Raw genomic sequence first — 27,779 nt, forward strand, 5'->3', positions numbered from 1 at the left:
GCCCCGGACTCCATACTCACTCAGCACCCCCCACAGAATGGCACGAGGGACACGGTCAAATGCCTTCTCCAGATCCACAAAACACATGTAGACTGGTTGGGCAAATTCCCATGAACCCTCGAGCACCCTGCGGAGGGTATAGAGCTGGTCCAGTGTTCCACGACCGGGACGAAAACCGCATTGTTCCTCCTGAATCCGAGGTTCGACTATCGGCCGTAATCTCCTCTCCAGTACCCTGGCGTAGACTTTCCCCGGGAGGCTGAGAAGTGTGATCCCCCTGTAGTTGGAACACACTCTCCGGTCCCCATTTTTAAACAGAGGGACCACCACCCCGGTTTGCCACCCCAGCGGTACTGTCCCCTTCCTCCATGCAATGTCGCACAGGCGTGTCAGCCAAGACAGCCCTACGACATCCAGAGATTTGAGGTACTCAGGGCGAATCTCATCCACCCCCGGTGCCCGGCCACCGAGGAGCTTGAGAACTACCTCAGTGACCTCGGCTTGGGTGATGGACGAGCACGCCTCCGAGCCCCAACCCTCTGCTTCCTCAGTGGAAGGCATGTCAGTCGGGTTAAGGAGATCCTCAAAGTATTCCTTCCACCGTCCGACAATGTCCCCAGTCGAGGTCAACAGCTCCCCACCAGCACCATAAATGGTGCCGGCAGAGTACTGCTTCCCCCTTCTGAGGCGCCGAACGGTCCTCCAGAATTTCCTCGAGGCCGACCGAAAGTCCTCCTCCATGGCCTCCCCGAACTCCTCCCAGACCCGAGTTTTTGCCTCCAAGACTGCCCGAGCCGCGGCCCGCTTGGCCTGCCGGTACCTATCTACTGCGTCAGGAGTCCCACAGGTCAACATAGCCCGGTAGGACTCCTTCTTCAGTCTGACGGCATCCTGTACTTCCGGTGTCCACCACCGGGTTCTAGGATTGCCGCCACGACAGGCACCGGAGACCTTGCGTCCGCAGCTTCGAGCCGCCGCGTTGACAATGGAGGCAGAGAACATGGTCCACTCGGACTCGATGTCCCCCGCCTCCCCCGGGATCCGAGAGAAGCTCTCCCGGAGGTGGGAGTTGAAGATGTCCCTGACAGAGGGCTCAGCCAGACGTTCCCAACAGACCCTCACAATCCGTTTGGGTCTGCCCGGTCTGTCCAACCTCCTCCTCCGCCAGCGCATCCAACTCACCACCAGGTGGTGATCAGTTGACAGCTCAGCCCCTCTCTTCACCCGAGTGTCCAAGACATGCGGCCGAAGGTCAGATGAAACGACAACAAAGTCGATCATTGACCTCCGGCCTAGGGTGTCCTGGTGCCACGTGCACTGATGGACACCCTTATGCCTGAACATGGTGTTCGTGATGGACAAACTGTGACTCGCACAGAAGTCCAACAACAAAACACCACTCGGGTTCAGATCGGGGAGGCCGTTCCTCCCAATCACGCCTCTCCAGGTATCACTGTCATTGCCCACGTGAGCGTTGAAGTCCCCCAGTAGAACAATGGAGTCCCCAGTTGGAGCACTATCAAGTACTCCTCCCAGGGACTCCAAGAAGGCCGGGTACTCCCCACTGCCGTTTGGCCCGTAGGCACAAACAACAGTGAGAGAACCCCCGACCCGAAGGCGCAGGGAAGCGACCCTCTCGTTCACCGGGGTGAACTCCAACACATGGCGGCTGAGCTGGGGGGCTATAACCAAGCTCACACCAGCCCGCCGCCTCTCACCCTGGGCAACTCCAGAGTAGTGGAGGGTCCAGCCCCCTTCAAGGAGCTGGGTTCCAGAGCCCAAGCTATGTGTGGAGGTGAGCCCGACTATCTCTAGCCGGTATCTCTCAACCTCACGCACAAGCTCCGGCTCCTTCCCCCCCAGCGAGGTGACATTCCATGTCCCCACTGTGAGGGTTGATGTCCAGGGATTGGGTCGTCGAGGCACCCCGCCACGACTGCTACCCAGCCCACAATGCACCGGCCTGCCATGGTCCTTCCTGCGGGTGGTGGGCCTACTGGAAGGCGGACCCGCGTCGCCGTTTCGGGCTGAGCCCGGCCGGGTCCCACGGGCAAAGACCCGGCCACCAGGCGCTCGCCTACGAGCCCCGACCCCAGGCCTGGCTCCAGGGCGGGGCCCCGGTGACGCCGATCCGGGCGACGTAACGGTCCTTGTTTTTCTTCTTCTCATGATAGGCTTGTGAACCGCTCTTAGTCTGGCCCGTCACCCAGGACCTGTTTGCCATGGGAGTCCCTACCAGGGGCGAAAGTGCCCCCGACAACATAGCTCCTAGGATCACTCGGGCACACAAACCCCTCCACCACAGTAAGGTGGCGGTTCAAGGAGGGGATTATATATATATATATATATATATATATATATATATATATATATATATATATATATATATATATATATATATATATATATATATATATATATATATATATATATATATATATATATATATATATATTTAAACTTTAAAAGAATTATCACAGAATAGTATACAGGAACAGTATACAAATAGAATACAGAACATGTGCCAGGGGTGATGTTCGTTATTCAAGAAGATTATATATATTACACAAGTCTACGGTTTTAATAGCCTTTTCATTTGTTGATTTAGTGATTAGTTTTAAGTAAAGTTCCATTTCTTTCTGGAAAACATAAAAGCAAGGGGTTTTCTTTGAAAATGTACTCTTATGAATATGAAATTTGGCAAGAAATAAAAACAGATTTATCAAAAAGTAACATTTTCCTTCTTTCTTAGGGAAACAATGGAAACCAAAAACAACATTTTCCCAATGTAAATTAAAGTCTATAGTGAAAGAGTCAATAATAAATTTGCTAATATCTGCCCATAGTTTTTTCGAATGAGAGCAAAGCCAGAATAAATGTACTCTAGAGTCTAAACAACTGTTTCTGGATGTAAATTACAGAAGGAACAGTTCGTATTAATGTCCTTTTTAAATTTCTGCATGTAATGGCTAGCAGGATAATATTTATGTATGATTTTGTAAGAGACCTCCTTAACCTTATTTGTGATTAAACACTTGTTAGGAAGCATCCAAGTTTTTTTCCAATCAATATGATCCGTGAACAATTCCAATTGCTTCTGATTATTGCTTCTTGTTTTTGTTTTTTTTGTTTTGTTTTCTGCTTTTGTTTTGTATTACCTAGCTTATTCTATTTGTCTCATCACCTTTTTAGTCTCTCTCGGTGCAAAATAACAGTAATTCCCCCCTTTTCTTTTTTTTTACAATCTTCCCTACAAAGTACTGCTTCTTACCTGTATGTCATTCAATGTTATATGAATTTAAAAAAGGTGTCCAATGTAAACAAGTGTAATGCTTTCTTGGAATAATGCCTTTTTGTTGACTTTGTATCAGCGAATCTGTACTGTCATGAAACTGTACCTGATCCTATGCAATTGCAATTATGCAATTCTTCTAATAAATTCTTCAATCAATCAATCAAATAAACAGTAATATTAGAGGTAGCAACAATATCTTTTTGAAATAAGGCACGTACCCTTTTATTATTATTCTTTTGGGTCAGTGAAAAACATATTTTACCTACTGGAGAGTCAGTTGAGAATGGGACAGACACATTTCTAGACGAGGAAGTACAACTGTTTTTAAAAAGCATTAATGCCGAGTTCATTATAAACGAAGAGCGTTTTGAACAGTGCAGGTTTTCTCGCGAGATTACGTCTCGCTAATACGTTACGTCACAGAGCTGTTTCGCGGGAACAGTTCGGAAAAAAAGCTCCGACGTCTGCGAGTAGAAACATATTTAATACACGATTTTAGACGTCAGAAACGCGAAACCAACCTCCTTTCACATAAGGTAACGTTGTTACATATGCTAAAGTTACTCTTGTTTGACGGCACGCCCCTGACTAACCTTACCGGGACGGCTGACTTGATTTCACCGCGGTTGTATTTAGTATTTACATGTCGCCTCTGGGTTTTAAAGGACTGGACATGTTCTCCGAGCTGAGCGCCCAGAAGGAGGGCTCCTCTCTGCTCCGGGGGCCGGACTCGGAGGACGCAGGGCCGGTGTTTGAGAGGGCGTCCCCGGCCTACAGCCCCCGGACCGAGCGGTACGGGCTGGGGGACCGGAGCTTCAGCCGGCAGTACGCTCACATCTACGCGGCCAGACTGATGCACATGAGGCCGCTGCTGGCGGACAGAGCCCGGAACAAGTGGGGTAGGGTTGTCCTGTCTATCTGCTTATTACTGAACTGTATCTTCTCTAATGTGTTTTTAACAATGGAATCATCTTCCCCCAAGCTGTTGATTGATTGATTGATTGATTGATTGATTGATTGAATAATTTATTAGAAGAATTGCATAGGATCAGGTACAGTTTCATGACAGTACAGATTCGCTGATACAAAGTCAACTAAAAGGCTTTATTCCAAGAAAGCATTACAGTTGTTTACATTGGAGACCTTTTTTTAACTCATATAACATTGAATGACATACAGGTAAGAAGCAGTACTTTGTAGGGAAGATTGTAAAAAAAGAAAAGGGGGGAATTACTGTTATTTTGCACCGAGAGAGACTAAAAAGGTGATGAGACAAATAGAATAAGCTAGGTAATACAAAACAAAAGCAGAAAACAAAAAAAAAAAAAAAACAAGAAACAATAATCAGAAGGAACAGCGGGATGTGCAGTAGAGGCTTTGATTATTCCCAGTTATGAGTAGCAGCCTCCTGTAGGTGGCTTTTTAGGGCAGACTTGAAGGAGATTAGGGATTTGCTCTCTTTTATGGCTGTCGGTAAGGAATTAAATAAATAACAAAAAACAAATAAACCTGATTCTGATGTCTGTCAGGATCAAATGCACCAGTCAAGAAGCTGTGTGACCTGGAGACAGGGGAGCAGTGTTGCATTGTGGGGACTCTGTTCAAGCGTATGGAATTGCAACCATCGATCCTGAAAGAAATTAGTGAAGAGGTTGGGAGTCTTGCCGAGTTCATTTTAGCCCCACATTCCTGACAAAATTAAATCAGCCTGTTTTAAAAAAAAAAAAAAAAAAAAGTCATGTGTGAAACTGTCTCTCTGTCTTCCTTTAGCACAATCTCCTGCCTCAGCCTGCACGAACTAAATTCATCAGTGAGACAGATGAGCTGATTTTAGAGGATGAACTCCAGAGGATCAAACTGGAGGGAAAAATCGATAAGGACAAGTGTGTTACTGGTCAGTACAATTGCAGGATATCACATTGTCCTTGAGCATGTGCTTTGAAGGTAGAAAAAAAAAATCTCTAACTTTCTTTCTCAGGCAGTGTTATTGCAATATATGGAGCTGAGAAGAATGATGGCAAGTTCACGGTTGAGGACTTTTGCACAGCTGATCTCCCTTTACAGACATCAAGACCTGCACTCAGCTCTGACAGGTAAACTCGCATTCACAAGGAAAATCTCAGTTTTATTTTGATGACAGACTAACTGCATCTCTTCATTCAGATTTGTGCTCCTAACGTCAGGGCTTGGTCTCGGGAGTCATAACGCTGACAGCATGCTGGGACTGCAGTTACTGGTTGACATGGTAACCGGTCAGCTTGGTGGTTTGGGTGAACAGAGTGGAGCAGCAACAATTTCAAGGGTTCTGCTGGCTGGAAACCTCCTGAGCCAGAACACCCAGGACAAGGACGCATCAACGAAGGTGACAAGACTGACTTTAATTCTGACATAATATATTAATGTTGTCATTTAAGGGAGGTCAGCCTTGTAAGCTTCTTTACTTTTTAAACAGTCAGTATATATATATTTTTTTAAATCCTTTCTATTTTTCAGGCCAAGTATCTCACAAAGAAGACTCAAGCTGGCAGTGTGGAGGCCATTCGTTTGCTTGATGAGCTGCTGCTTCAGCTGGTGGTGAGTCTGAATCTTCCTCTAATGCATGACTTTATGCATTTTTTTTTTTTTGTTAATTTCAGGAACTTAACCAATACATAGAAGAATACATCTCCTTTCAATGTAGTAGGGCTGGGCGATTTTGGAAAAAAATAAAATCCTGATTTTTTTTTTTTTTTTTTTTTTTTTTTCTCTGAAAACCCGATTTTCGATTTCGATTTTTTTGGTAAAACTACAAAACACAATGGAAAAAATTGTTTCAAATATTTTATCTTTATTTTTAAAGAAAAATAGCAAACAAATGTCCCTATTGGGAATGAAGTGCAACTGAAAGATACTGTAAATCCTCCTTGAGATTAGTAAAGTGACAACATTTACAATTTTCTTGACCAAACAAAGATGACTAGATGAGCTCTGTCTGTAATGCAGACAGCTGCAAAAAAGGAAAATCGATTTTCCGATTTCCTTTTTTTAACATCGATTGTGATTAATAAATCCGATTTCGATTTAAAATCGATTAATCGCACAGCCCTACAATGTAGTAGGGCTGCGGGAGGACTGTAGCCTCAGTACAGGGGCCGCTTGCTTGAACCACTGTGCCGTCCAGCGGCTCAGGAGTTAAAATATTTGAGTGAGACTGACTTTTAAGAGAGAAAAAAAAAGAAAAGCAGATAAAAGTAGGGGGCAGTGTCTCATGCTTGCAGTAGATCCTATAAGACAGAGCAAATAGAAACCAGCTTGGGAAAGTTTCCAGGTTTTGTGAGGAACATCCTGCTCAGTCTCTTTAAATTTTTATGAGTTATTGTAGATTTTATCACAAAGTTCTCTGGCACAATATATCTGCTACTAACCACTATGTAACATGAAAAGCCTGCAACGTTATTTGATTATAAAGGAACAGAATAAATAAGTGTTTTGTAAAGAAAAACTGTTTTGCATCTTATTAAATGTCAGAATTCCTGCTTTTCTCTCTTATGAGTTAGACTGTAAGAACATTTGTAGGATTTCATAATTGTAAAATCAATTGTACTAATTGTACTATTTTCTCACATCACAAATATCTTACATCAAATATAACTAAAATAGAAAAAAACATCAAATTTTGCCAATGAAAATATTTTATTCAGCCTTGAAATGGGAACTGTAAAGTAAAGTAATATTATCATCAATATTAGAAGCAATAACATGGTGTGCAGCAGTTTAATGTGATCAAATGAGGTGTGAGGATATAAAATATGAAAAATATATAACATAAGTATTTGGGGAGAGGGTAAGTAGTAGTGAGTAGTAAATATTTATTTCGGTCAATCACAAACAAAAATCAACAAACAAGATAACACAGGTTTTTCCCTGGTCAACATTGTGATTATTTGACCGAAAAGGTCTGGGCTTAAAGCATAAAGCTTATCTTGCCCACCTTTTAGCAGAATAGAATATACAAAAAAAAAACAAATGAAGTATCATAAGTCTAAACAAAATAATAATAATAGTAATAATAATAACAATAATGATGATGATGTAGTAATAATAATAGCAATAATATGATAATAATAATAATGATAGCTCTTAGGGTACGTGTTTATATATTGAGTATTTTGGTTATTTCAAATAAAGTTAAGTGTTTATTGGAAAGTAGTGTAGTGTTTCAGTGTTAATCTGTGTTCTGTGATTTCCTGCTGTTGATCTCAAGGCTTCAGTTCCAGTAGACGTAATGCCAGGGCAGTATGACCCCACCAACTACACCCTCCCACAACAGCCTCTCCACAGATGCATGTTCCCCCTGTCCTCTGTATACCCAACACTCCAGCTGGCCTCTAATCCATATGAGGCTAACATTGATGGAGTCCGGTAGGTGGTGTTGTACATGAACCCCTTTAACTGGCATCTTCATGTCTCATCTGAAGAGATTCTGAACGTGTGCCAAGAACCCTGGTTTTGTTTCCTTTCTCAAAGGTTTTTGGGGACGTCAGGGCAAAATGTCTGTGACATTCAGAGGTACAGCAGCATGGACAGTCACCTGGAAATATTGGAGGAAACGCTTCGACTCCGACACCTGGCCCCCACAGCACCCGACACACTAGGTTGGTTGATGAAAAGTAACTAGCAATGCTACCTGTGGGTCTTCACACTAGGGATGGGCGGTATACCGGTTCATACCGAATACCGGTGTTTATTTTTCTTATGATATTAATTTTTCATATACCGTAATACCGGTGAGTAGCGTACACAACGTTGGGAGCGCCGCGCGGCGGAACGTAGCGCCGCTGGACACTGTTTGTGAGGGGACTGTTTAGCCAGTGAGCAGAGCCGGCAGGGAAAAGTCAACAGTGCCGCGTGTCCGCGTGTAACTTAAATCTACCATGGTCTCAGCGTTAGGGCTCGGCCAAGTGAGGCTTTATAAATATATGGGCTTTATAAATGTATTAAATATATGAGCGCAGAGTCGGCGAGGAGCTGCGCGCGGCGAGGAGTACGAGCCGGGCGCACAGTGAGTCGCGCTGTGAAGCCTGATTTGTGGTTCCGCGTTAAATCGACGCAGAGCTGATTTCCCTGTGAGCAGTACTCGAGTTGAGGGGGGGATGAAGGGTGATGTGATGGCACCCTCCCCCCTGAAATAAAAACGGTCCAAATCATCCCCCCTGTAAAACTGCCATCCCTCCTTTCCATCCCTTATGTCATTTCATCAATGAATGTGGTTTTACTGCTATTTCAACATTTAGAGTCATCACCAGACCATGTTTGACAATATTTGACAATTTTCACCTGTTTCAAGATTTATCTTCTTATTACAAGCAAAAAAATCTTGTTCCACTGGCAGATTTTTCTACTTATTTCAAGTGAAAATCTACTTGAAACAGACTGATTTATTGCTTGTGTAGTTGTAAAATACATGAGAACAGGACCTTGAAAAAAATAATCACATATTAAATCGCAATATTGAGGAAAAAAATCACAATTAGATTATTTTCAAAAATCGTTCAGCCCTACATTAGAATCATAAGTGCTGCCACCTCATTGTAAACGGCATCATTTTGTGAGGGCATGCAAACCTGTATTTATACTAGTGTGGACATTAATGTTTTTCTACAATATTTCGTCCTCATGACAGTAAAATAGGCCATTCTAAGTCAATTTACTGCAGCAATTCCTTTCCAAATCATTAGAAAATGTGGTTAACACCCAGTTGTGCATGAAAAAAAAAAAAATACCGTGATATACCGTGAAACCGATATAATTTTGAAAAATACCGTGATATCAATTTTTGGTCATACCGCCCAGCACTACTTCATACCATGTTTGCTAATTCAGAGTATTTTTGTTTCAGGTTGCTTCCCATTTTATCAAAAAGATCCTTTCATCTTGGACGAATGTCCCCATGTTTACTTCAGCGGCAATGCCCCTGCTTTTCAGTCCAAGCTCATTAAAGGTCAGTGGGAGATGTGTGGATGTACATGTTAGAAACATGGTAAATGCAGAACATCCTGCAAATGCATGTGTCTTTGTCTCCTGCCAGGTTCTGATGGTCAGGAGGTCCTTTTGGTCACAATACCAGACTTCAGCAGCACTCAAACGGCGTGCCTGGTCAATTTACGCACTCTTCAATGCGAGCCAATCAGCTTCACGGCCTTCTCTACTGACGAAGACGAGGAGAGCGAGATGAATGTCAGTCACTAACATCTAGACTGTTTTCAATAACCACAGGTTGATCAAGTTATTGTCCAGAAATGCAATTTTACCAACACTGATTCCCACCAGTATAATAAAAACCAAACAAGGTTAAAACAGATTTTTTATCAATCCTACTCATGTTTCTTTTAAGATAACTTGTAAGTGTAAAAATACTGATGCCCAAGTAGTAGAAATCAGGTACAAAAGAAAATAAAACTGACTCTTGTATTAATAGACTTTATTTGTGCCGCTTCTGTGCCCGAGGAAACATTTTCTCCTCTGACTCTGTTACCAAACATGACCTGCTTTTTATACACGTAGCCACTGATTGTACTGTAAAAATATTTCTGCCACAGATGAAGACAGTGTAAATAATTCAACTACCGGTATGTTTTTAAAAAAAAAATGTATGTTCACAATAAACATGTTTTCATGAAACCATTGGTATTGACAAAAACAAAAGACTAAGTGACACAGAAAATGCAGCATGAACATAAAACCGATCCACTTATTTTAAATGTTAAGTAACAGATACACACTTTTACTCTAGTTCAGGGGTCGGCAACCCAAAATGTTGAAAGAGCCATATTGGACCAAAAACAAATATTTCTGGAGCCGCAAAAAATGAAAAGTCTTGTATCAGCCAAGCAACACATGCTGTATTTATCTATATTAGTTATAACTGGGGGAAGATTTTTTTTCATTATGCACTTTGAGAAAAAAGTGGAAATTTCGAGAAAAAAAAATCAATCTCGGGGAAAAAGTCAAAATTTAGAGAAAAAGGTCTAAATGTCGAGAAAAAATTCGAAATGGGGATGAAAAAGTCAACATTTTGAGAAAAAAGTCGAAATGTCAAGGAAAAAGTCAAAATTTCGAGAAAAAAGTCAAAATGGCGAGATTAAAAAGGAAAGGAAAAAGGAAGAAAAGAGGAAAAAAAGAGAAAAGTAGAAAAAAAGAGAAAAAAGGGAAAAAAAGGAAGGGAAAAAAAAATGTAAAAAGAAGAAAAAAAGGTCAAATATTTTTAAAGAAGGGAGCCACTAGGGCGGCGCTAAAGAGCCGCATGCGGCTCTGGAGCCGCGGGTTGCCGACCCCTGCTCTAGTTAATATTCTGTACATTCTCAATGCTTTTGTCATATAAAGATCGGATTCCTCATTTCATTCTTCCAACAGCCCAATGTACAATGTGGCAAGTAACTACAATTCGGGAGGAGGGTTGTTTTACTGAGACGAGCATCACACATTTGCTTTAATAGTCATCGACCTTAAAGTCGTAGTTGTAATCCAGGATGGAGTCTGTGAATCCGCCGGGTGTGGAAGACTGTCCCTCTGCTAGCCAAGAGTCATACCAGAATGTGGTGGTCTCTGGTATTGTGGGAATTGTAGTTGTGGGGGGTAATGTAGTTGTGGTCATTGATCTTAACCTCAATAATCTCTGCTGCTGCAGGCGACGGAGACGAGCAACTCTGATCCTCTTCCGCTGCTCAACACTCAGTTGGGAACTCTGAGGAAGCCCACTGTTACCGACATGACTTTGCCCATTCCGGACTGAAGGATAGTACACTTTATTGTTGCTGTAGCTGAGTCGAATGGGCTTGTTGCCATGGAGGGCCATGATCTGCAAGGAAATCAAGAAATATATTTTTTCAAGTACTGCTGTAATATAGACATGCAATTCAATTTTATTTAAATAGCGTCTAATACAACAGATGTTGTCTCTAGACCAGTGGTTCCCAACCTTTTCCAACTCGGGACCTACTTTTATGTCTCAAAAATGTTCGTGGCCCACCACCAAACTTTTTAATTCCCTCTGTTGCTAGCCAGCTATCCATCTTTATACTCCAGTTTCAGGTATCAGCATCAAATGTAAATAAGTCAAGTGCAATGCAGTCCCGCAGCAAAGTGGTCCGACCGATAACAAAAGTTCCTATCGCTCATTTGCTTGTCACATGTCTAATACTTGAAGGAAAACAACAAAATAATGAAAATAATATTTAAACATTTTTAATATAATTTTAAACATAACTGAGTTTTAACATTTAAAACATTATTCTGTATATTTTTATATAATTATATTCCCCCCCAAAAAAATATAATACTTTTTTGGAAATAATTTGGCGGCCCACTTGCAATACCTCCGTGGCCCACCAGGGGGCTGCGGCCCACAGGTTGGGAATCACTGCTCTAGACGCTTTCCAGAGATCCAGAACATGAACATAAACAAACCCCTGAGCAATTATTACATAAACATGTACTGAAGAGGGTCACAGTATCAGCCTTGCCTGTTTAATGCGGTCCCAGTTGGACTTGGCCATGTTGAAGCTGCAAGAAGTCGCGCCTGGCTCGTAACCCACCACGCAGAGTTTAGTCACGGGGGAGAAACCCTCAGCTCGAGCCGTCACACGGTATTCGCCGGGGTTGAGCAGCCGCCAGTAGTCGCCTGTTGGTGCTGCAACCAGGAAGAATGGAGAGGTTGAAGTTTTAAAGCTGCTTACGTAAAACCAAGTGAATCTATATCTAAAGACGGCAACCAGCGCTATGAGCAGTGCTCTAACCTGTGGTAACGTCATGGTTTATCCCCTCCACGGATATTGTGGCATTTCCAATTGGATTTCCCTGCTGATCTTTCACAATTCCTCTAATGCCGCGGTTCACCTGTAAATCAGGAATATTTCCATCAGTCAATGGGGCAAACGCAAACAGCTAATCACATGCTTTCATTTTACTTCCAGTAAAAAATATTTTTGTCTAACAGCTCTGTAAAAGCAGTAATTGTAAATCCTTCAGCGTAGACTTTATAGAAAAAACTAGACAAAGATTACGGACTCATCCAAAAGTACTTTCAGTCAGCTTTGTTTATTTACAGTTTTTTTTTCCCCTTGCAAAATAATCATAAGTAGATTATTTTTGATTTGATATAATTTCACAATAATTGTCCTTATGTCAAACTAATCTTTCCAGATTGAATTTTTTTTAAATCAGAAGTGTGCCATTAAAAGGTTAAATTTCCAGCTATGCATTTCCTTTGTGACAAAGGCACATGGGAAGAAACTAGAGGAAAAATGATAAATCAGGGCTCAATCCTCAAAAATGGAGAACAATTTGATATTTTCAGTGCAGATAAATAATGAAATATTGACATCAAATGACAATTTCCGATCAACTTGAAATGCTGAAACCCCCCACTCCAGTGTTTTGGGCAGGATATTTCAGCAGTCTTTTCTGTTCCTGGCTGACCTGCAGCCAGAATCCATAACATTCCTGTTTCTGTGACTGACCTGTTCCATGAAGGTGAGCATTGCTTCTCTATTTTTCTCCCACTCATGTGCCAAGTCGTTCTGATGAGGGTACTTATCGCAGCCCAAGAATATGGACAGCTCCAAGCAGTTGGTGTGCAGGTAGCTGAAGTCGTTCATACCTGGCGTAAAAGACATTTGACGCTCAACCACAGAACCTGCACTGCACATACTGTCCACCAGGATGTACTACAAGCACGTGTCTACTCACTCCCAGTGATTGGTTTCCACTTTCCACGGTTGACGATCCCATGTGAGCCTGCAGCTGTGTCCCCGTGGCAGGAGCCGTGATGGGTGTGAGTCATGGTGAGGTGTGTGGAGGCGTAGGAGATGGCCAGCCACCTGAAGAGAGACTCATCTGCGATCATCCGCGGCTCGTCTTCAGGCTCAGCATAATGGTGACCAGCATGCCTCTCTCTGTCGTCCTCCTCCTCTTCCCTGTTGCCATAGCCGTGGTCATAGCCGTGTTCATAACCGTGCTCGGGGTTGTAGCCGTGATCATAACCGTGCTCGGGGTTGTAGCCGTGATCATAACCGTGGTCGTAGCCGTGGCCCCTCCTCTCTTCCTCTGGCTGTGCGTATCCCTGACTCCTCCAGTCTTCCTCGGGCTCTTCTCTGTAGCCCCTTCCCCACTCTGTGACATCACCTTCATCCTCGTACCTGTAGGAAATGATTCTAGTTAGAACTGGGTATCGATTCAAATGTCAAGAATCAATTCGATTCCGATTCTTAAGATTCAGAATCGATTATCACCATTTGATTCGATTCGATATTGATTTGGGTTAGTGTTGCCTGGATTATATGACTGTAAAATAACTATTGAAATAATAATTGCACAATAATTATTGTGAAATAACTAAGAAATAAATAACTCAAATAGGCATTTCAATATCCATTTAAAGTGCAAAAAAAAGAAAGAAATTGCAACAGCTCAAGCAGTAAACAAATTATTTTAGCTTGTCTGATTTATTCTGTCACCAGACACACAGCTTGCCATGAAGCACCCGGCATTTTTCAGGTATTTCATGACAAACCGTGTACGATAACAGAGAAACCAAACAAGCTATAGTAAATATAGATAATATGAACTTCATTGAACTAATATAACATTTAGAAATTTATGCTGAAATGTCCAGCATTTTCTCTAAAGAAAAGTTCAGTTTTCAAAACTCCTGGGACTACTGGGATTAAAGTTCACCAGGCAAAAATGTAATGATGAAAAAAAAAAAAAAAAAAAAAAATTTTGTTAATCAAAAACAAAAAAAAATCGATCTTTAGACATACAAATCGATTTTTAGGAATTAATATGAGAATTTATTTAGAATCAGAAAATCGATTTTTTTTTCCTAGTTGAGCTGCTTAAGATACATTTTACTCATTTAGAGCAATCCAAGAGAAAGGGGAAAAAGGAATGTGAGAGTCTGAGGGGGGAAAAGTGTGGAAAAAGCATGCAAACACTGACAAAACACAAGTAAATCATACTGTCTCTTATTGCGAATGTGGGGTTTCTGGCTCTCTGCAGGTTTGCTGAGACGTAAGCTGTCATAAGGGTAGGCCACAACCGACTCCCCGCCTTGGAAGTTTGCACCCAACACAAATGGATAGGTTTTCATCCAGGAGATTATGGCTCGGGTTTCCAAGGCAATCTGGAGCGAAAATCAGGATTACATAAACATAAGAGGGAAAATCCACGTTTAGCACAGTCTTCATTTTTGTATACACTTACAATGTTTACAGTACACGAGAACAAAGGTCTTTTACATCTTTTATTTATTTTTATAGCCTTGTGTAAGACTAGAGGAGCTTTTAGGTGGAATCCTTTGAATTTGAAAATTTATATTTTAGTAGCCGTTTACTGTACAGTAGACCTTAAATGAGGATTTTGTGTTAAGTATTTTCAGCTAAATGTGTGAAATAGGATATGAGGTCTTTACGTGGTGATTTTCTTCGTAGTTCTCTGGAATGGGCACGTGATGGTTGGGGGTTAATTTGGGAACCATGCCCTTATCTTCAGCATCCCACAGGATACTGCTCAGATCTGGGAAGTTCTGGAAGATGTCGTAGCCGTCCTCGGTGAAGTGTCCGGTGGTCCAGCTACTGAGCTCCGATCCCTGTGAGGAAACATAGCCACAGCCACTGTAATGCACCAGCATTTCCCCAGTCTTTCTCCATTATTTCAATTAAAGTTTCACCAGAAGTATTTGACTTTATGGGGTTTTTTTGTTCACTGACCACTTCAAAAGCCGTCTCATGTCCATCGGGGTTGAGTGATGGCACCAGGTGGATGCGTATTCCCTCCACCAGGCGCTGGGCTTTGGGGTTTCTGTCTTTGTACTCTTTGCAAAGGTACTGCATGAAAAGCAGGATCATCTCCCGACCCACTGCCTCGTTTCCATGGAGACCCGCCGTGAAGCGTAATTCTGGCTCACCTGAGGAAGCAACCGAGGAAGACTGTTATTGTCTGTGAACAACCGTCCGGTGTCCGTGTGGTGCTTGTTAGGATTTCCTGGACGCATCACTGGTTTCAACAAGGCTCAACATAATTTCATCTAATCAACATTTCAGGCTGCTGGAATGTTTGAAACACAATTGCTGTTTTGACATTTGCTTGGAATGGAAGGTATTTAGGACATTGTTTTGGGTAGTGCGTAATGAAATAGTGCACACAGCGATGTGAAGTGTTCTCTGTGGTTTGGTTCCCACCTATTTCGTGCTCAGTGGGGTTGCCGGAGATGATCATGGCCATCATCTCCCGTCCCTTTGAGCTGCGTCCCAGACTGTAGATGCTGGTGATGTTGGGACACTCATCTTTCACCGCCTTCATAAGCTGAACAAGTTAAACAAAGAAAATGCACATAGTTATTTCGGACATCACGCAGTTGAGGGTTGATGCCTGTCATTAGTCTTTTTTAGGACATGTTGCCCTCTGCTGGCTGAAAGGACAAACTGGCCCTCTGCAGGAATACCAACATTAATGTAAAATAAAGGAGGAAATAGTTCCATCTTCTTCAGGAGTTTAACTGAGAATATTCAGCAGAATTCTTATGTTTAAGATGCAAATGCAGGGATACTCACTGCAATCGTCTGTGAATAACTGTGATACTTGAACTCCAGGTAATCCACCGGGGTCACCTCATTTTGCCGGAACTGAACGTCACTTGGATCTGTGAGGAAGAAAAAGGGGTAAAGAGCTGATCTGTGTTAGTGAGTGCTTGAAGGTTCAGGAGGCCCAAGGCTCACCAGGCAGGGGGCAGCCCAGGACCTCCAGCCTCAGGCACAGGGTGCCGTTCCAGCTCTGAGGGATGATCCTCATGTAGCGAGCCACGACAGGCTGTGCCAGTCGGTTCATCACAGGAGTGTCCGGGTCACTGTTTCCAAAGAACAACTGGACAGCAAGGGAAGGTAGGATGTGAGTGCGTGAAGAAAAGTGGTAAAAGACCTACGGGGTGCTGAAGTAAGTGACCCTGTTGTTAGGGCTGGGCGATATATCGAGATTTTAATATATATATATATAGATATATTTTCAAACGCGATATGGTACGAGACAATATCGTTTATATCGATTTAAAATTTATTTATTTTTTTTTTTAATGATTTTTGATTTAGCTTATTTTGTGACAAATTGACTTGAATGTTTTATTTGAGATTTGCACAAATGTTTTGTTATTTGCACAACTGTCAACCTCAGTGGAAAAGTCTGCCTGTTATGGCCCTTTTGCACTAGTCCCACCTCAGCTCGGTTCTACCCGCCACGGCCCCGTCTTGCGCTTTTGCACTAGGGGCTGAGGCGGGTAGAGCCGCTCCAAGCAGATACTTTTTCTGTAACCATTCTGCCGAGGTTCTATCCGGGCTGAGCCAGGACTATTTCTGACGTCACCACCCTCCGCGCCACTGATTGGTCGGGGGGCGGGGCCGTCAGACGTTTGAATCAGGAAGCGGGAGTCAGCGCAAGCGCGACTCGCGGCTCGCGGCAATTTTATTATACAGTGCAAAACGTCTGTTTGGTGATCCAACTCTGAGGTGCAGATGTTCATAAACCTGGTGGCTGACGAGATAATTAAAAAAGGGATGTAGACGGGCTGTTTTACTCTCAGCCGCTCGCGGCTCCAGCTGATTTCTGGCTGTGGAAAAACAAACGGGGACAAAACGGGTAGAGGCGTGACGAGCCGAGTCGGGCTCAGTAAGTACTAGTGCAAAAGGGCTATTACTGTCTACATTGTATTAATTGCACAGTGTATTTTAATTTAATTGTGATGCAGGAAAGGGATATTTGTTTTATTTTATTCTATATATGCAGGCAGTTTATTTTTATTTCATTTGTTTTATACATTTTGATATTGTGCAGACCTCTGTTAATAAAAGGTACCTGTGACATTTGGCACGAGGCTTTGTATTAAAACTGACTGTTTTTTTAAGGATTTGCCTCAGAAAAAAATGAAGCTAACAGAGATGCTATGCTATAATGCTTTGGGGGAAACCTCAATTATTGCACAGAAAAAAAATATCGATATATATCGAGTATCGCCATTCAGCTCACAATATCGAGATATGACTTTTGGTCCATATCGCCCAGCCCTACCTGTTGTACATGAACTTACCCAGTCAGCATATCCATCATGGATGGTGGTCCAGTCTCTGCTGTCATTGCTGAAAGCCAGGAAGTAGGACGTCACGTAGTCGCTTCTGAAACGAGACGACATGAAGGCATTGGGTTTAGAAGATGAAACTGAAAGGCACTGACGACACGTGTGATTGGTTCTTACTCATTGAGGGAGTCTCGTCCTTGAGTTATGACTCCAGTGAACTCTGTCAACCTTCGAGCATCCAGCTCAAACCAGTGGATCATGTCCCCGGAATTTGCACACCAAGCTCCACCTCTCATGTTATCCTCATCATCAGACCCCTGGGGAGCCACAGACATCTCAATGCATTCTGCTAAATCCTTTCACTCTTTGATGTCAATAAATGTATAAGGATGCCAGAATAGCTTGGACAGCAGAAGCCAAAGTGGATTTCAAACTTTTATCAACAATATTACCAGACAGACTTGGGAATAACTGTTTTCCAAGGCCGCGGGTAGCTGGTGGTTATTTCAAGGTCTGGTAGTTGTGTTTAGACTGTAGCAGTCGGGTGCCCATTTTTGTGTACCTGCATGTTGAGGCGTGCCCTCTGAGGTGCATATCTATACTCATTCATAGAGGACGCTGTGAGCTGGTCTCCCTCCACCTTATGGGACTCCATCCCAAGAGGAGGACATTCTGGTACAGACACAAAAACAGCAGAAAATCAACTGGTACGTAAGCAAGTTTTATGCATGATTTGAATAGAGGGAGACTTACTCTTTGGCTCTTTGAAGACATGTGGTCTGTTCCTAGCTCTCTCCTCTGCCTCCTTGAGCTTCCTCGCTCTCTCTGTCCAAGGTCATAAAAACAGCCTTAATCCAAAATAAACAGCACTATCTTGACTGAATTTGTTTCTCTCTTTCTTTGCCCAGAAATGATCCAGAAAGTTATTATTGTTTTTCTCCTCTAGATTAAATTACTCCGCCCAAGAGTATCTGCTTTTAATAAAAGTTTCCTCTGATAAAACTCGGATCATCCAGAACTTTTAAGAGTTAAAAAGGACTATATATTATCTATCTGGTAATTTCTTAATCACTGAACTGTCACATTTTACAAACTTGAAACTTGAAAATTTACTTGAAACAGGTGAAAATTGTCAAATAAGTTATTTTTCTGGTAATGACTCTTGTTTTAAGTGTAATGAGATGTTTTGACTAAAAATGAGACATTTTAACTAGAAATAAGACAAATATTCCTGGTAAGATTTTGAGTTTTTGCAGCGAATTGACACATTTTTTTGAGGTTTTAATGTCTGTTTTGATCATTCTTTTGGTCAAAATATCGTAGAGGTGCAGTTCTAAACCTCCCCTTTCAACCATGTGTTTGCAGCTTCGCTCACAGCAGCCGGTTTTGGGGCGGAGTCAGTCGACTTGACTCCACCCTCTTCTCTGTGGGCGTGTTTTGTGCATCTTTTGAATCCGATGCTACACCTTTGAGTTCCAGCAAAACGCTGCGTGATGTGAAGCTGGGCAGAAATGAAGACGAGGAAGCTGAATAATTTTACTCTGAGTTCTGTGAGGTCATAATATTGTGTAATTTTAAGGGCTCACTAAAAGGTTTTTTGTAGATTTAAGTATAATATGGTAATATGGTTACACTGCAAAAACTCAAAATCTTACCAGGAATATTTGTCTCATTTTTAGTCAAAAAATCTCATTATACTTAAAACAAGAGTCATTACCAGAAAAGTAACTTATTTGACAATTTTCACCTGTTTCACGTAAATTTTCACTTGAAATAAGTAGAAAAATCTGCCAGTGGGACAAGATTTTTATTCTCATTACAAGCAAAAAATTCTTGTTCCACTGGCAGATTTTTCTACTTATTTTAAGTGAAAATCTACTTGAAACAGATGAAAATTGTTGTTTTGTAAGTCTTGTTTTAAGTTTCAAGTTTCAAGTTTCAAGTTCAAGTTTGGTGCTGCTGTGGCGACTCAAACGCGCTCTGATTGTGGGAATGTAAAAGCCCTACAGTGCTTGCACGAGCGAGCGGCCTCCTGCAGCCATTAATATGCATTTATACAGTATGTGAATGTGGATCTTATAGATGACTTTATCAAGTCATACAAACGTATGTGTCACGTCAGCAAAAAAAACTCCAACCCTTTTCACCTTGAAGTGGGATTGCAACCCACCGTGCATGTAGGAGGCGCCCCCTCGACCCCAGTCCTGACAGGATTATATATCATTGACTCTTGACTCTTCTCCTCAGCCAGCATCTGGCCTCACTACACACAGCAGACACGTGGCACTCGTGACGGAGTGTGATGAGCACACTTTGACCCTCACACTACAGCATTCCCTCCCTGTTCTTTTTCTAATTATCACTCCGTTGCAATGCAAGTCATACCTTCCCAGTTGACCTTTTTTCTTTCATTCCAGCCCACGAGAGATTTCTGATCCTTTAACAGGGTTAATCTCTATTTTACTTAAGTGAATTGAGCCCTTTCTTCTTCTATAATTAGAAATAACATCTGCATCCTCTTATGGTGGAAATAAACCGCCCCTTAAGAGAGTCAATGTTTTAAAGTGCTGTTCTCAGTGTTTTGCGTTTAGTTTGCAGACTGTGTTATCAGCTTTGGCAGCTTCATGTAGTTTGATGGTTGTGAAGAAATGCACAGTGCAATGCAAGAAATGCAATGTGGAAAAAAAAAAGAAAAAGAAAATCCACATCTGGGTCCTTTTACCTCTCTCTATCCTCTCCCTCTCCTTCCTGGCTCTTTCTCTCTCTTTCTCCATCCTCTTTTCATCCACCTCGTCTGTTACCCCTGCGGTAAAAGAGGAAAGGCGTTACGATATGTTCTCCGTTCCCATGTGCAACGGCGTACATGCATGGCTCTCTGCTCTGCAGCAGTAAAACGTCATCAGGGATCATGTAATACTCTTTAAAACTGCTGATCTGACTGTTCGCCCCCTCTCCATGCCGCTGGAGTTGTGGGCAGGTTGTGGCTCGACTGATGGATTAAATAAAGGATATTTTGGTGTGCGTGTGTATGAGTGAGAGAGTGTGCACTTACTCATCCCGTATTCATCATAATCATCATACCAGTTTCTTTCATAAGTAGCAGTAGCTGTAGGTTCTATGTTTAAAAAAAAAACACAACAAGCAAAAGTTAAGTCAGACAACATTTCCCATCAGTCAGCGACACCACTACATTTTTTTTAATGACATTACAACATTTAATCTACAGTTTTAACAGGTTAGCCCTGCCCTGATTCCCTCAGCCATAAAAGCAGTTCTGCTTCTGCTTCCGTGACGCCTGTCGTGTAATTAAGTTGTTAAATCTTTAATTTACATTTACAAGAATAATAATTTAGTTGGGATCTGATGACAGAGCTTCTTTTTATTCCACAACAAAATCTATGGAAAGTTTTGTTGATTCAATGGAGCCTAGCGAACCCACCCAGTCCTGTCTAGGAAGTAGGGAAGGTTTGTTCAGGGACTCACGGTAAACTCATTCCCATGTGCTGTGTTGCTCATTAAAGACACACATGGAATGGGTATTTCATATGACTCTTAGCTCTTACAAGAAGTTTCCTAACAGTCATCTGCCTGATAAAAAAAGTTGTCATATTTTTTCTGTTTTGGATGTTTCTAACACGTTTGAGTGACAGCATCCACCTGGTAGCTCTTCCACTGTGATTTCAGGGTCGACCTCTTCACCGTCGGGAAACGGTAGATTGTCTGGGACCTCATCTGCAGAGGGAAAAAACAGAACATATTAAAAACTTTTAAATGTTAAGAGGGAAAAAACAGAGTATACGAGGGAAAGTAGTGCAGGCCAGCATCGGGGGATGGAGGGAAACGCTGCAGGAGCATTTGTACATTGCAGAATATTGGAAAAACAGAGTAATGACGATATGTTGGTTTGGTCAAAAAGTGTTAAAGGGTTAGAGCACAAATCTTTCCAGCACCTGATACCGTGGAAAAAAAAAACATGAGGTTGACCATTTTGCTGACATCAGCTGATGGTGATGAAGAAGTCAAGAAGGTTTTCAGTATTTTGTCCGCAGATCAATCCTGCAGGTTACTTCTGTTAACATTCAACATATTTCCTGAAGTTGTGGAGCCATTTTAAAGCTCACTGAAGGTGCAGCTGAAGACCCAGCATGCGCTGCATTTACTTTAAATCAAACAGAAAGACTATGCTTTCCTGTGTTTTTCTTCTTCTTCCTTTTCCGGCACATATCTCGGATAAATAACACGGTCTTCTCACAGAAATGTAAAATGGTACTTTGTGAACTTTGGATCCAGTTTAAGCTCTTGTTTTTCAGAGGTAGAATTTATTTTCCCTCGTTTGAAAGGTGCTACTATTACAACAAAAACCACAGCGATGAAGCAATTGGCTCAACTCGATGTTGATACTTCCTAACATAGTTAGATAAAAGATTATAATTTCACAGAATTTGGGAATCTACCTGTGAGGTTGAGTAAAATCAATTCTGGTTATGTTTGTTTTTTTCCCTGCTTTCTCAGTTTCTGTATATAAACAGCAATGGGCTTTCTTGTACTCACATGATTAAACCATGATGTGCAAATGATTGAAATTACCCAACACTTCCTGGAAGCTGATTTCAGTTAAAATCTCTTCTCATCTGAATCAGGTTTCATAAACAACCCTCCCTCAAATGTATTCAGTAAAAATAAAGCCAAGCAAATCAAGAGAATGAAACGTACATGTGGCATCCCAGTAATCGCCGTCATCAGTTCCAGTTCTCCCACCAACATCAGGGGCAGCTGTCGTCGGGTCCAGTTGTTTCCAGTAGCTGTCGTAATCGTCCGTCACAGGAGCGTATGGGTCATTCTCTTCTTGTTTCCAGAGGTCATCGTAGGCGTCCGGAGAGGACGTGATATACTCTTCCTCCTCTGGTTTCCAGTAGTCGTCATAGACGTCTGTCACTGGGGCAGCTGGGTCTTGCTCCTCTGGCTTCCAGTCGTCGTACAGGGAATCCGGGACTGGCGTCTCCAGCTGCGGTGTGGACGGAGTGGGGTCACCTTCCCAGTACTCATCGCCCCCTTTATAGTCATAATCATCTAACAGAGAAAGGCACATATAAAAGATTGTTACTTTGGCCTAAACATGATCCAAATATATATTTTCTTTGGATCTTTGGTGCTCACCACAAGCTTTAACACATCACAAAGCTGTCACATCTGGTGTATAGAGCGTATCCCACGGCCAGAGCTAGGCTCACCTAATGACCAGTAGGCAACGTGGAGCGCCAAAACTGAGCTGGTTTTAATACGATTGTCTATATTACACGTGCAAAATACATCTACTGGATCATCTCAGTTTAGCCTTCAGTAACTGAAAACAAAATAGCATAAAAATAAACAGACATTAATGATTCCTGAGGTGAGTGAAAGCGGTCTTAAACAGATACTGCCGTCTTACTTGGCTGCAACGTGGAGGTCCGTTTAGGCGGGTCTGGAAGGTTTTCGGGAAGAAAAAAAAAATACAAAGAATGTCTTCACCTTAATTTCCAGGCGGAATATATTTTACTGGGAAAACAAGGATCCAGGGACTGGAAATACGGTGTATTAGTAGTTTGCACTGTTGCCTCACAGCAGGAAAGGTCAGAATCCTGGCAAGGATCTTAGGCCCAGTCCCAATACGCCCACTACCCCTCGTTTTCAGCCCTACCCCTACATTTTGCACGTTCCCGTGAGGGTAGTGGTGTCCCAATTCCTCTTTTCACCTAGGGGGAGTGCACATATCTAGGGGTAGTGAGTCTGAATCTGGCCCTACAGAGCGAGGGTTTTCAGATGCACACCAGCTGATCTAGGGCCAGAAAAACTTCCCAGAATGCTTTTCGTCGTCATTTGCGTACTGAATAAAAAAAACAAAAAAAAAACATGGCGGACATTTCTTATTTTTTAGTGAATAAAATCAATATTTTGAGTTAGTTTCTGCATAAAAATGCGTTTTGATTACATTTCTAGTGAGAAATATATATTTTACTTTCATAATATTCACTCAGTGAATGTACATAATCACTTGTTTGCCCGTTGTTGCGAAATCTTTTTCAAACCTCGCCAGAATAAAGGCTGATTTATGGTTCCGCGTTACACCAACGCAGAGCCTACGGCGTAGGTTACGCGGTGACGCGCGCCGTACGCCGTACCCTACGCCGTAGGCTCTGCGTTGATTTAACGTGGAACCATAAATCAGCCCCCGAGCCGGCAGTTCTCATTACAAAATTTCTTAACAGGCATAGCTACAACTGTTAGATTTCATCTATTAAACCAACATTTATCTTCCTAAATGATTTATTTCATCCAGCGGTAATTCTCCACAGAGCTGCAGGTTTCTCCCCCGGGACGACGGCGCAGGTTGACCCGGCGATCACGTCTGTACTCCGGCCGTCGGATCATCGGATCAAATTTCTTAACAGGCGTTATTTGGATAAACTGAGCCCAGGTTGGGGATCTTAACGGTTACTTTTACGCCTGAAAAAATATTAAAACTTAATAAAGTGGCATATTAACAGCGCTACAGCTGAAATTAAAACAGCTTTTAGCTCTCAGCTTCCTGATATGGTGTGAGGTATGTGCAAACGTAACTACGCAGTCGCTTACGTACCCGAACATAAACCAAGCTAAATTTAGGGGTGGTGCTGAAAAGTAGGGGTAGTGGGTGTATTGGGACAGGCCCCTGGGAAGATTACAAGTGCCCTAAAATTTGTGGCTTCTTTTTTAGGGGTAGTGGTAGTGAGGGAGGGCTAGTGGTAGAAAGTAGGGGGTGTTTTGGGATCGGCCCTTACTATGTGGAGGTTGAATGTCCTTTCCTGGACTTGCATAGGTTGTTTCCAGGTGCTCTGGTGTCCTCCATCAGTCTAAAGACGTGCTTGTCAGGTTAGCTGGAGCATCTAAACTGGCTTAGGGAGTGGGTGTGTGTGACCCTGCGATGGACTGGCCATGGGTCCAGGCTGTAGCCCTGCCTGTTGTCCAAAGACAGCTGAGATAGGCTGGGTATAGATGACGGAGGGAGGATAGAGGCAGTCGGTAAACATGCCTTTTTTTGACTAATTTAACTATGTCAGCATGAATGACAGGAACATATAGGGATAAAAGCCTTGTCTATCTACGTTGCTGTAGCGTTAGATAAAACAGCTGGTCTCTTTTGATGGGTAGTCGCCATTTTTGAATAAATTACTCTGTTTTTGTAGCCTGGAAACCAGATGACTCTGAGCGCTCCTGTTCTGCTTCTGTTCAAACAGTCCTCCAGATCTTGAACCCCGGCCGATCGTAACTGTAAGAATATGTGGAGGATTTGTACGATGAGACAACGTTGAAGAGCTTTTCATCGTCTCATCTGTGTCCAGACACAGCTTTACAGTAGATAGTGCCCTTTAGGAAGCTTATTAACTATAATGAGCTCATTTATGGTGAAATAATTTGTGTATTTTTCAAAATAAATATTAGTCTGCCCACTCAATAAACAATGATCTGGTCTTGCTTTGCCTCTTCTGTTTTTTCACCATGGACATTTTTACAGTCAACAAGGCTGAAGTGTTTGTGTGGGGGGTCCTGGAGTGTGTGTGTGTGTGTGTGTGTGTGTGTGTGTGTGTGTGTGTGTGTGTGTGTGTGTGTGTGTGTGTGTGTGTGTGTGTGTGTGTGTGTGTGTGTGTGTGTGTGTGTGTGTGTGTGTGTGTGTGTGTGTGTGTGTGTGTGTGTGTGTGTGTGTGTGTGTGTGTGTGTGTGTGTGTGTGTGTGTGTGTGTGTGCTGCTCACCAACAGGGTAGTACTCCGGGTATGCGCCGGCTTCAGTGGGGGGTTCAGTTGGGATCGCTGAAAGCATCAGACAAAGTCTAGGTCAACGACACTCATGAGTGAAAATGATTCATCCACAGTCATGGCTGAACGTCTTGTTCTCACTTGTGGTGGTGGGTGGTAGAGTTGTAGTTTTCTTCTTGTCCTTCTTCTTTCCCTTCTTGTCAGTTTTTGGTTTTTTGGTGGCCTTAGGGTCTTTGTTCTTCTTCTTGTCCTTCTTCTTTTTGCCTTCCTCTGGCGCTCTCCTCACCCTGCCCAAGATGCCTGGAGGGGGAGAGAGGGAAGTTTTCCAAAACAAACTCAGATGAATCATTTTGTAGTCAGAATAAAAGTTCATCGTGTTTTCTCCACTGGTCTAAACTCGTCTCCAGGTCAGAGTCATTAAAGACGAAGACTAACTGTTTTGCAGTTCCTCCTGATCTCTCAGCTCCAACCACACACTACATGACAATAAAGCAAAAGCATGCTCATGTTGTGTCAAAACCTTGTAAAAGAAAGGGGAAAAAAATGATACCTTCACATAAATCACATTGAGATATGTTTGAACTAAGTTCTACATTTAAGGTTTTCACGCCATGTGAAAATGCCCTGGTCTCAGTCACCAGTGCCTGCTTGTTCAGTGCCTGCTTGTGGTCCATCAACTTTTCCTTCTGAGGCTGTTTGAAGTTGAAGAGGGAGATGCTTTTTCACGGAAAATACATGTCCCTCTTTCCATTAGCTGTGCTCCATTAGCTCATTTAATGACATGGAATCTGTCAAGATCTCAACAAACACACTGCTCTCTTTTGCAGCATTAGTGGGAGTCAGTAAAAACTCTACTTCGGATTCAAATGCGATAAAATGTGGATCAAGAAGTCTCCAGAAAGGATCTTGGCTTGTTTCTAAAATACTTTGCATCTTAAAAATGTTAACACTTGTTGGAAGGTGGATTTTAAGTTAAAATCCACCTTCCAACAAGTATGAGACTGCAAGTATGTCGGGATTAATCAGTGCAAGGCTACAAGTACCAAAGTAGTGGATCACTGTAAAAAAGAAATCTGGATGCAAGATGCTCAACTCAGTATTTCTGTTCTGTGTGAGCTGAACAAATGAATCTTTTGTGTTTATTCCCTGCAGTAGAAAAACTAGTGGAAAACTGTGCACCTGGACTGTCTCTTCTCACTTGGACCTGTCATAGGTTAAATGTCTTTGTTTTTACTGCATGTCGTCTCATTGTCCAGACAACACCTCAGAATATTACACAGCTGTATGGAGAGAAAAATAAATGGACCTTTCTCCTCTTACCTGACGGTGCAGCTCCTTCTGTGTCTCTCCGAGCCTTGATGCTGCTTCCAAGTGGGTGTGGGTCCACTGTAAGTACTTGCTCACTTTTTGGGTCATCCAGGGACTCGTCCTGCTGATCCGCTGCCTGTTTCTCCCCATCAGACTGCCGGAGAGAAACGATCCCCCCGGCACTTCTCCCTCCTTGGGGCATCAGCAGGCAGCAAAGGGCCAGCAGAGCCAAACACACAGTCACGGTGGGGCTTCTCATACCTGTTGCTCTCCCAACTGTAAAATCCTTTGGTTTGGAGTTTGTATTTCTGTGTCTCAGCTGCCCCAGTGCTTACTCCAGTTTATCTTCTGGAAGATGTCAATTTTTACTCCCTTTCCTCAGAATTTCTTTCCATGTGATCTGCCCTTTTACTCCAGCAGGGGAAGTCTCTTCAGCTCCGCACGTAACCACAGCCGCAGTGTGTCAACCAGGCTGAGACTGGGCTAGACAACGATGGAGGGGGAGGGAGGAGGGATAGGCAGGGAGGGAAGGGAGGTAGTTTGAAGAGACAGACAGAAAGAAAGATACAAAGCAAAGCAGCAATCCAGCTAAATGAATAGACGGGGCACCTAATTGCCCTGCAGCTCTGGTCAGCTGAGAAAACAGTGCAAGGCCCAGAGGATCCCCTTCACCTGCCGGACGAGTCCCGACAGGTGCAGCGCTAAGACAGGAGATGGGGGGGAGGAGGAGGAGGATGGGGGGAGGCAGGTGAGGGCCCAGACTGCTAGGTTACAGGAAAAGCTGCCTCTGTTGTTTTGTTTTTTTTGTTTTGTCTCCTGTTGAATTCCTCCGCAGAGAGCTTTCACCCCGCAGAGTCAACCCAGAGCTGAATAGTGGAAGAGGAGCGACTCCTTGGACACCAGATTCCACAAATGAGGGGAAGGAGGAGGAGGAAAAGAAAAAGGGAGCGCGGTGGGGGAGGATAAAGGTTTAGTACGTGTATGTTAACAAATCCAGACAAGACTAATCGTAAGCGAGAAGGATTCAAGGAAAATGAAAACAGGCAAGTGTAGAAGTTACATTCTTCTTCAGCCCTGGACTTGCTCAGGTCTACATGGCGGAGTTTCATTTCTTCCCTGTGGTGACCTCTCGGGGTGTTTGTGTCACTCACTCCCTCCTGTCTGGAGAAAAAGTTATGCAAGGAAAGCAGGCCACAGAGGAGCTCATACACAGGGTGGGAGAATTGTTTAAGCAGATGACAGAATTATACATTTTTAAGGTCTGGTGTTTCCCTTGCCCCCCCCCCCATCTGTCTCCCGCTC

The 27,779-nt window shown here is 42.9% G+C and overlaps 2 protein-coding genes across 2 annotated transcripts; one reads left to right on the top strand and one right to left on the bottom strand.

The window, feature by feature from the left end:
- Window positions 1-3,712: 3,712 nt before the first annotated feature.
- pold2 (polymerase (DNA directed), delta 2, regulatory subunit) lies at window positions 3,713-9,991 on the top strand. The gene is made up of 11 exons (XM_061730826.1): window positions 3,713-3,831; window positions 3,961-4,194; window positions 4,825-4,946; window positions 5,066-5,189; window positions 5,274-5,388; window positions 5,459-5,657; window positions 5,789-5,869; window positions 7,539-7,696; window positions 7,802-7,929; window positions 9,174-9,275; window positions 9,363-9,991. Exons 2-11 carry the CDS (start codon window positions 3,969-3,971, stop codon window positions 9,521-9,523), a joined length of 1,416 nt encoding a protein of 471 aa, XP_061586810.1. The 5' UTR covers window positions 3,713-3,831; window positions 3,961-3,968; the 3' UTR covers window positions 9,524-9,991.
- On the bottom strand, window positions 9,741-27,315 carry aebp1b (AE binding protein 1b). The gene is made up of 22 exons (XM_061730825.1): window positions 26,490-27,315; window positions 25,311-25,469; window positions 25,167-25,223; window positions 22,110-22,466; window positions 21,054-21,128; window positions 20,449-20,511; window positions 20,119-20,199; window positions 18,150-18,221; window positions 17,959-18,068; window positions 17,574-17,713; window positions 17,409-17,493; window positions 16,051-16,195; window positions 15,886-15,974; window positions 15,514-15,637; window positions 15,043-15,239; window positions 14,745-14,921; window positions 14,293-14,456; window positions 13,022-13,470; window positions 12,793-12,932; window positions 12,070-12,169; window positions 11,797-11,963; window positions 9,741-11,132 (listed from the first exon to the last, which is right to left on the bottom strand). Exons 1-22 carry the CDS (start codon window positions 26,734-26,736, stop codon window positions 10,764-10,766), a joined length of 3,567 nt encoding a protein of 1,188 aa, XP_061586809.1. The 5' UTR covers window positions 26,737-27,315; the 3' UTR covers window positions 9,741-10,763.
- Between the last annotated feature and the right edge of the window lie 464 nt (window positions 27,316-27,779).

Source organism: Cololabis saira, chromosome 9 (assembly GCF_033807715.1).
Source record: "Cololabis saira isolate AMF1-May2022 chromosome 9, fColSai1.1, whole genome shotgun sequence".
Lineage (NCBI taxonomy): Eukaryota > Metazoa > Chordata > Actinopteri > Beloniformes > Belonidae > Cololabis > Cololabis saira.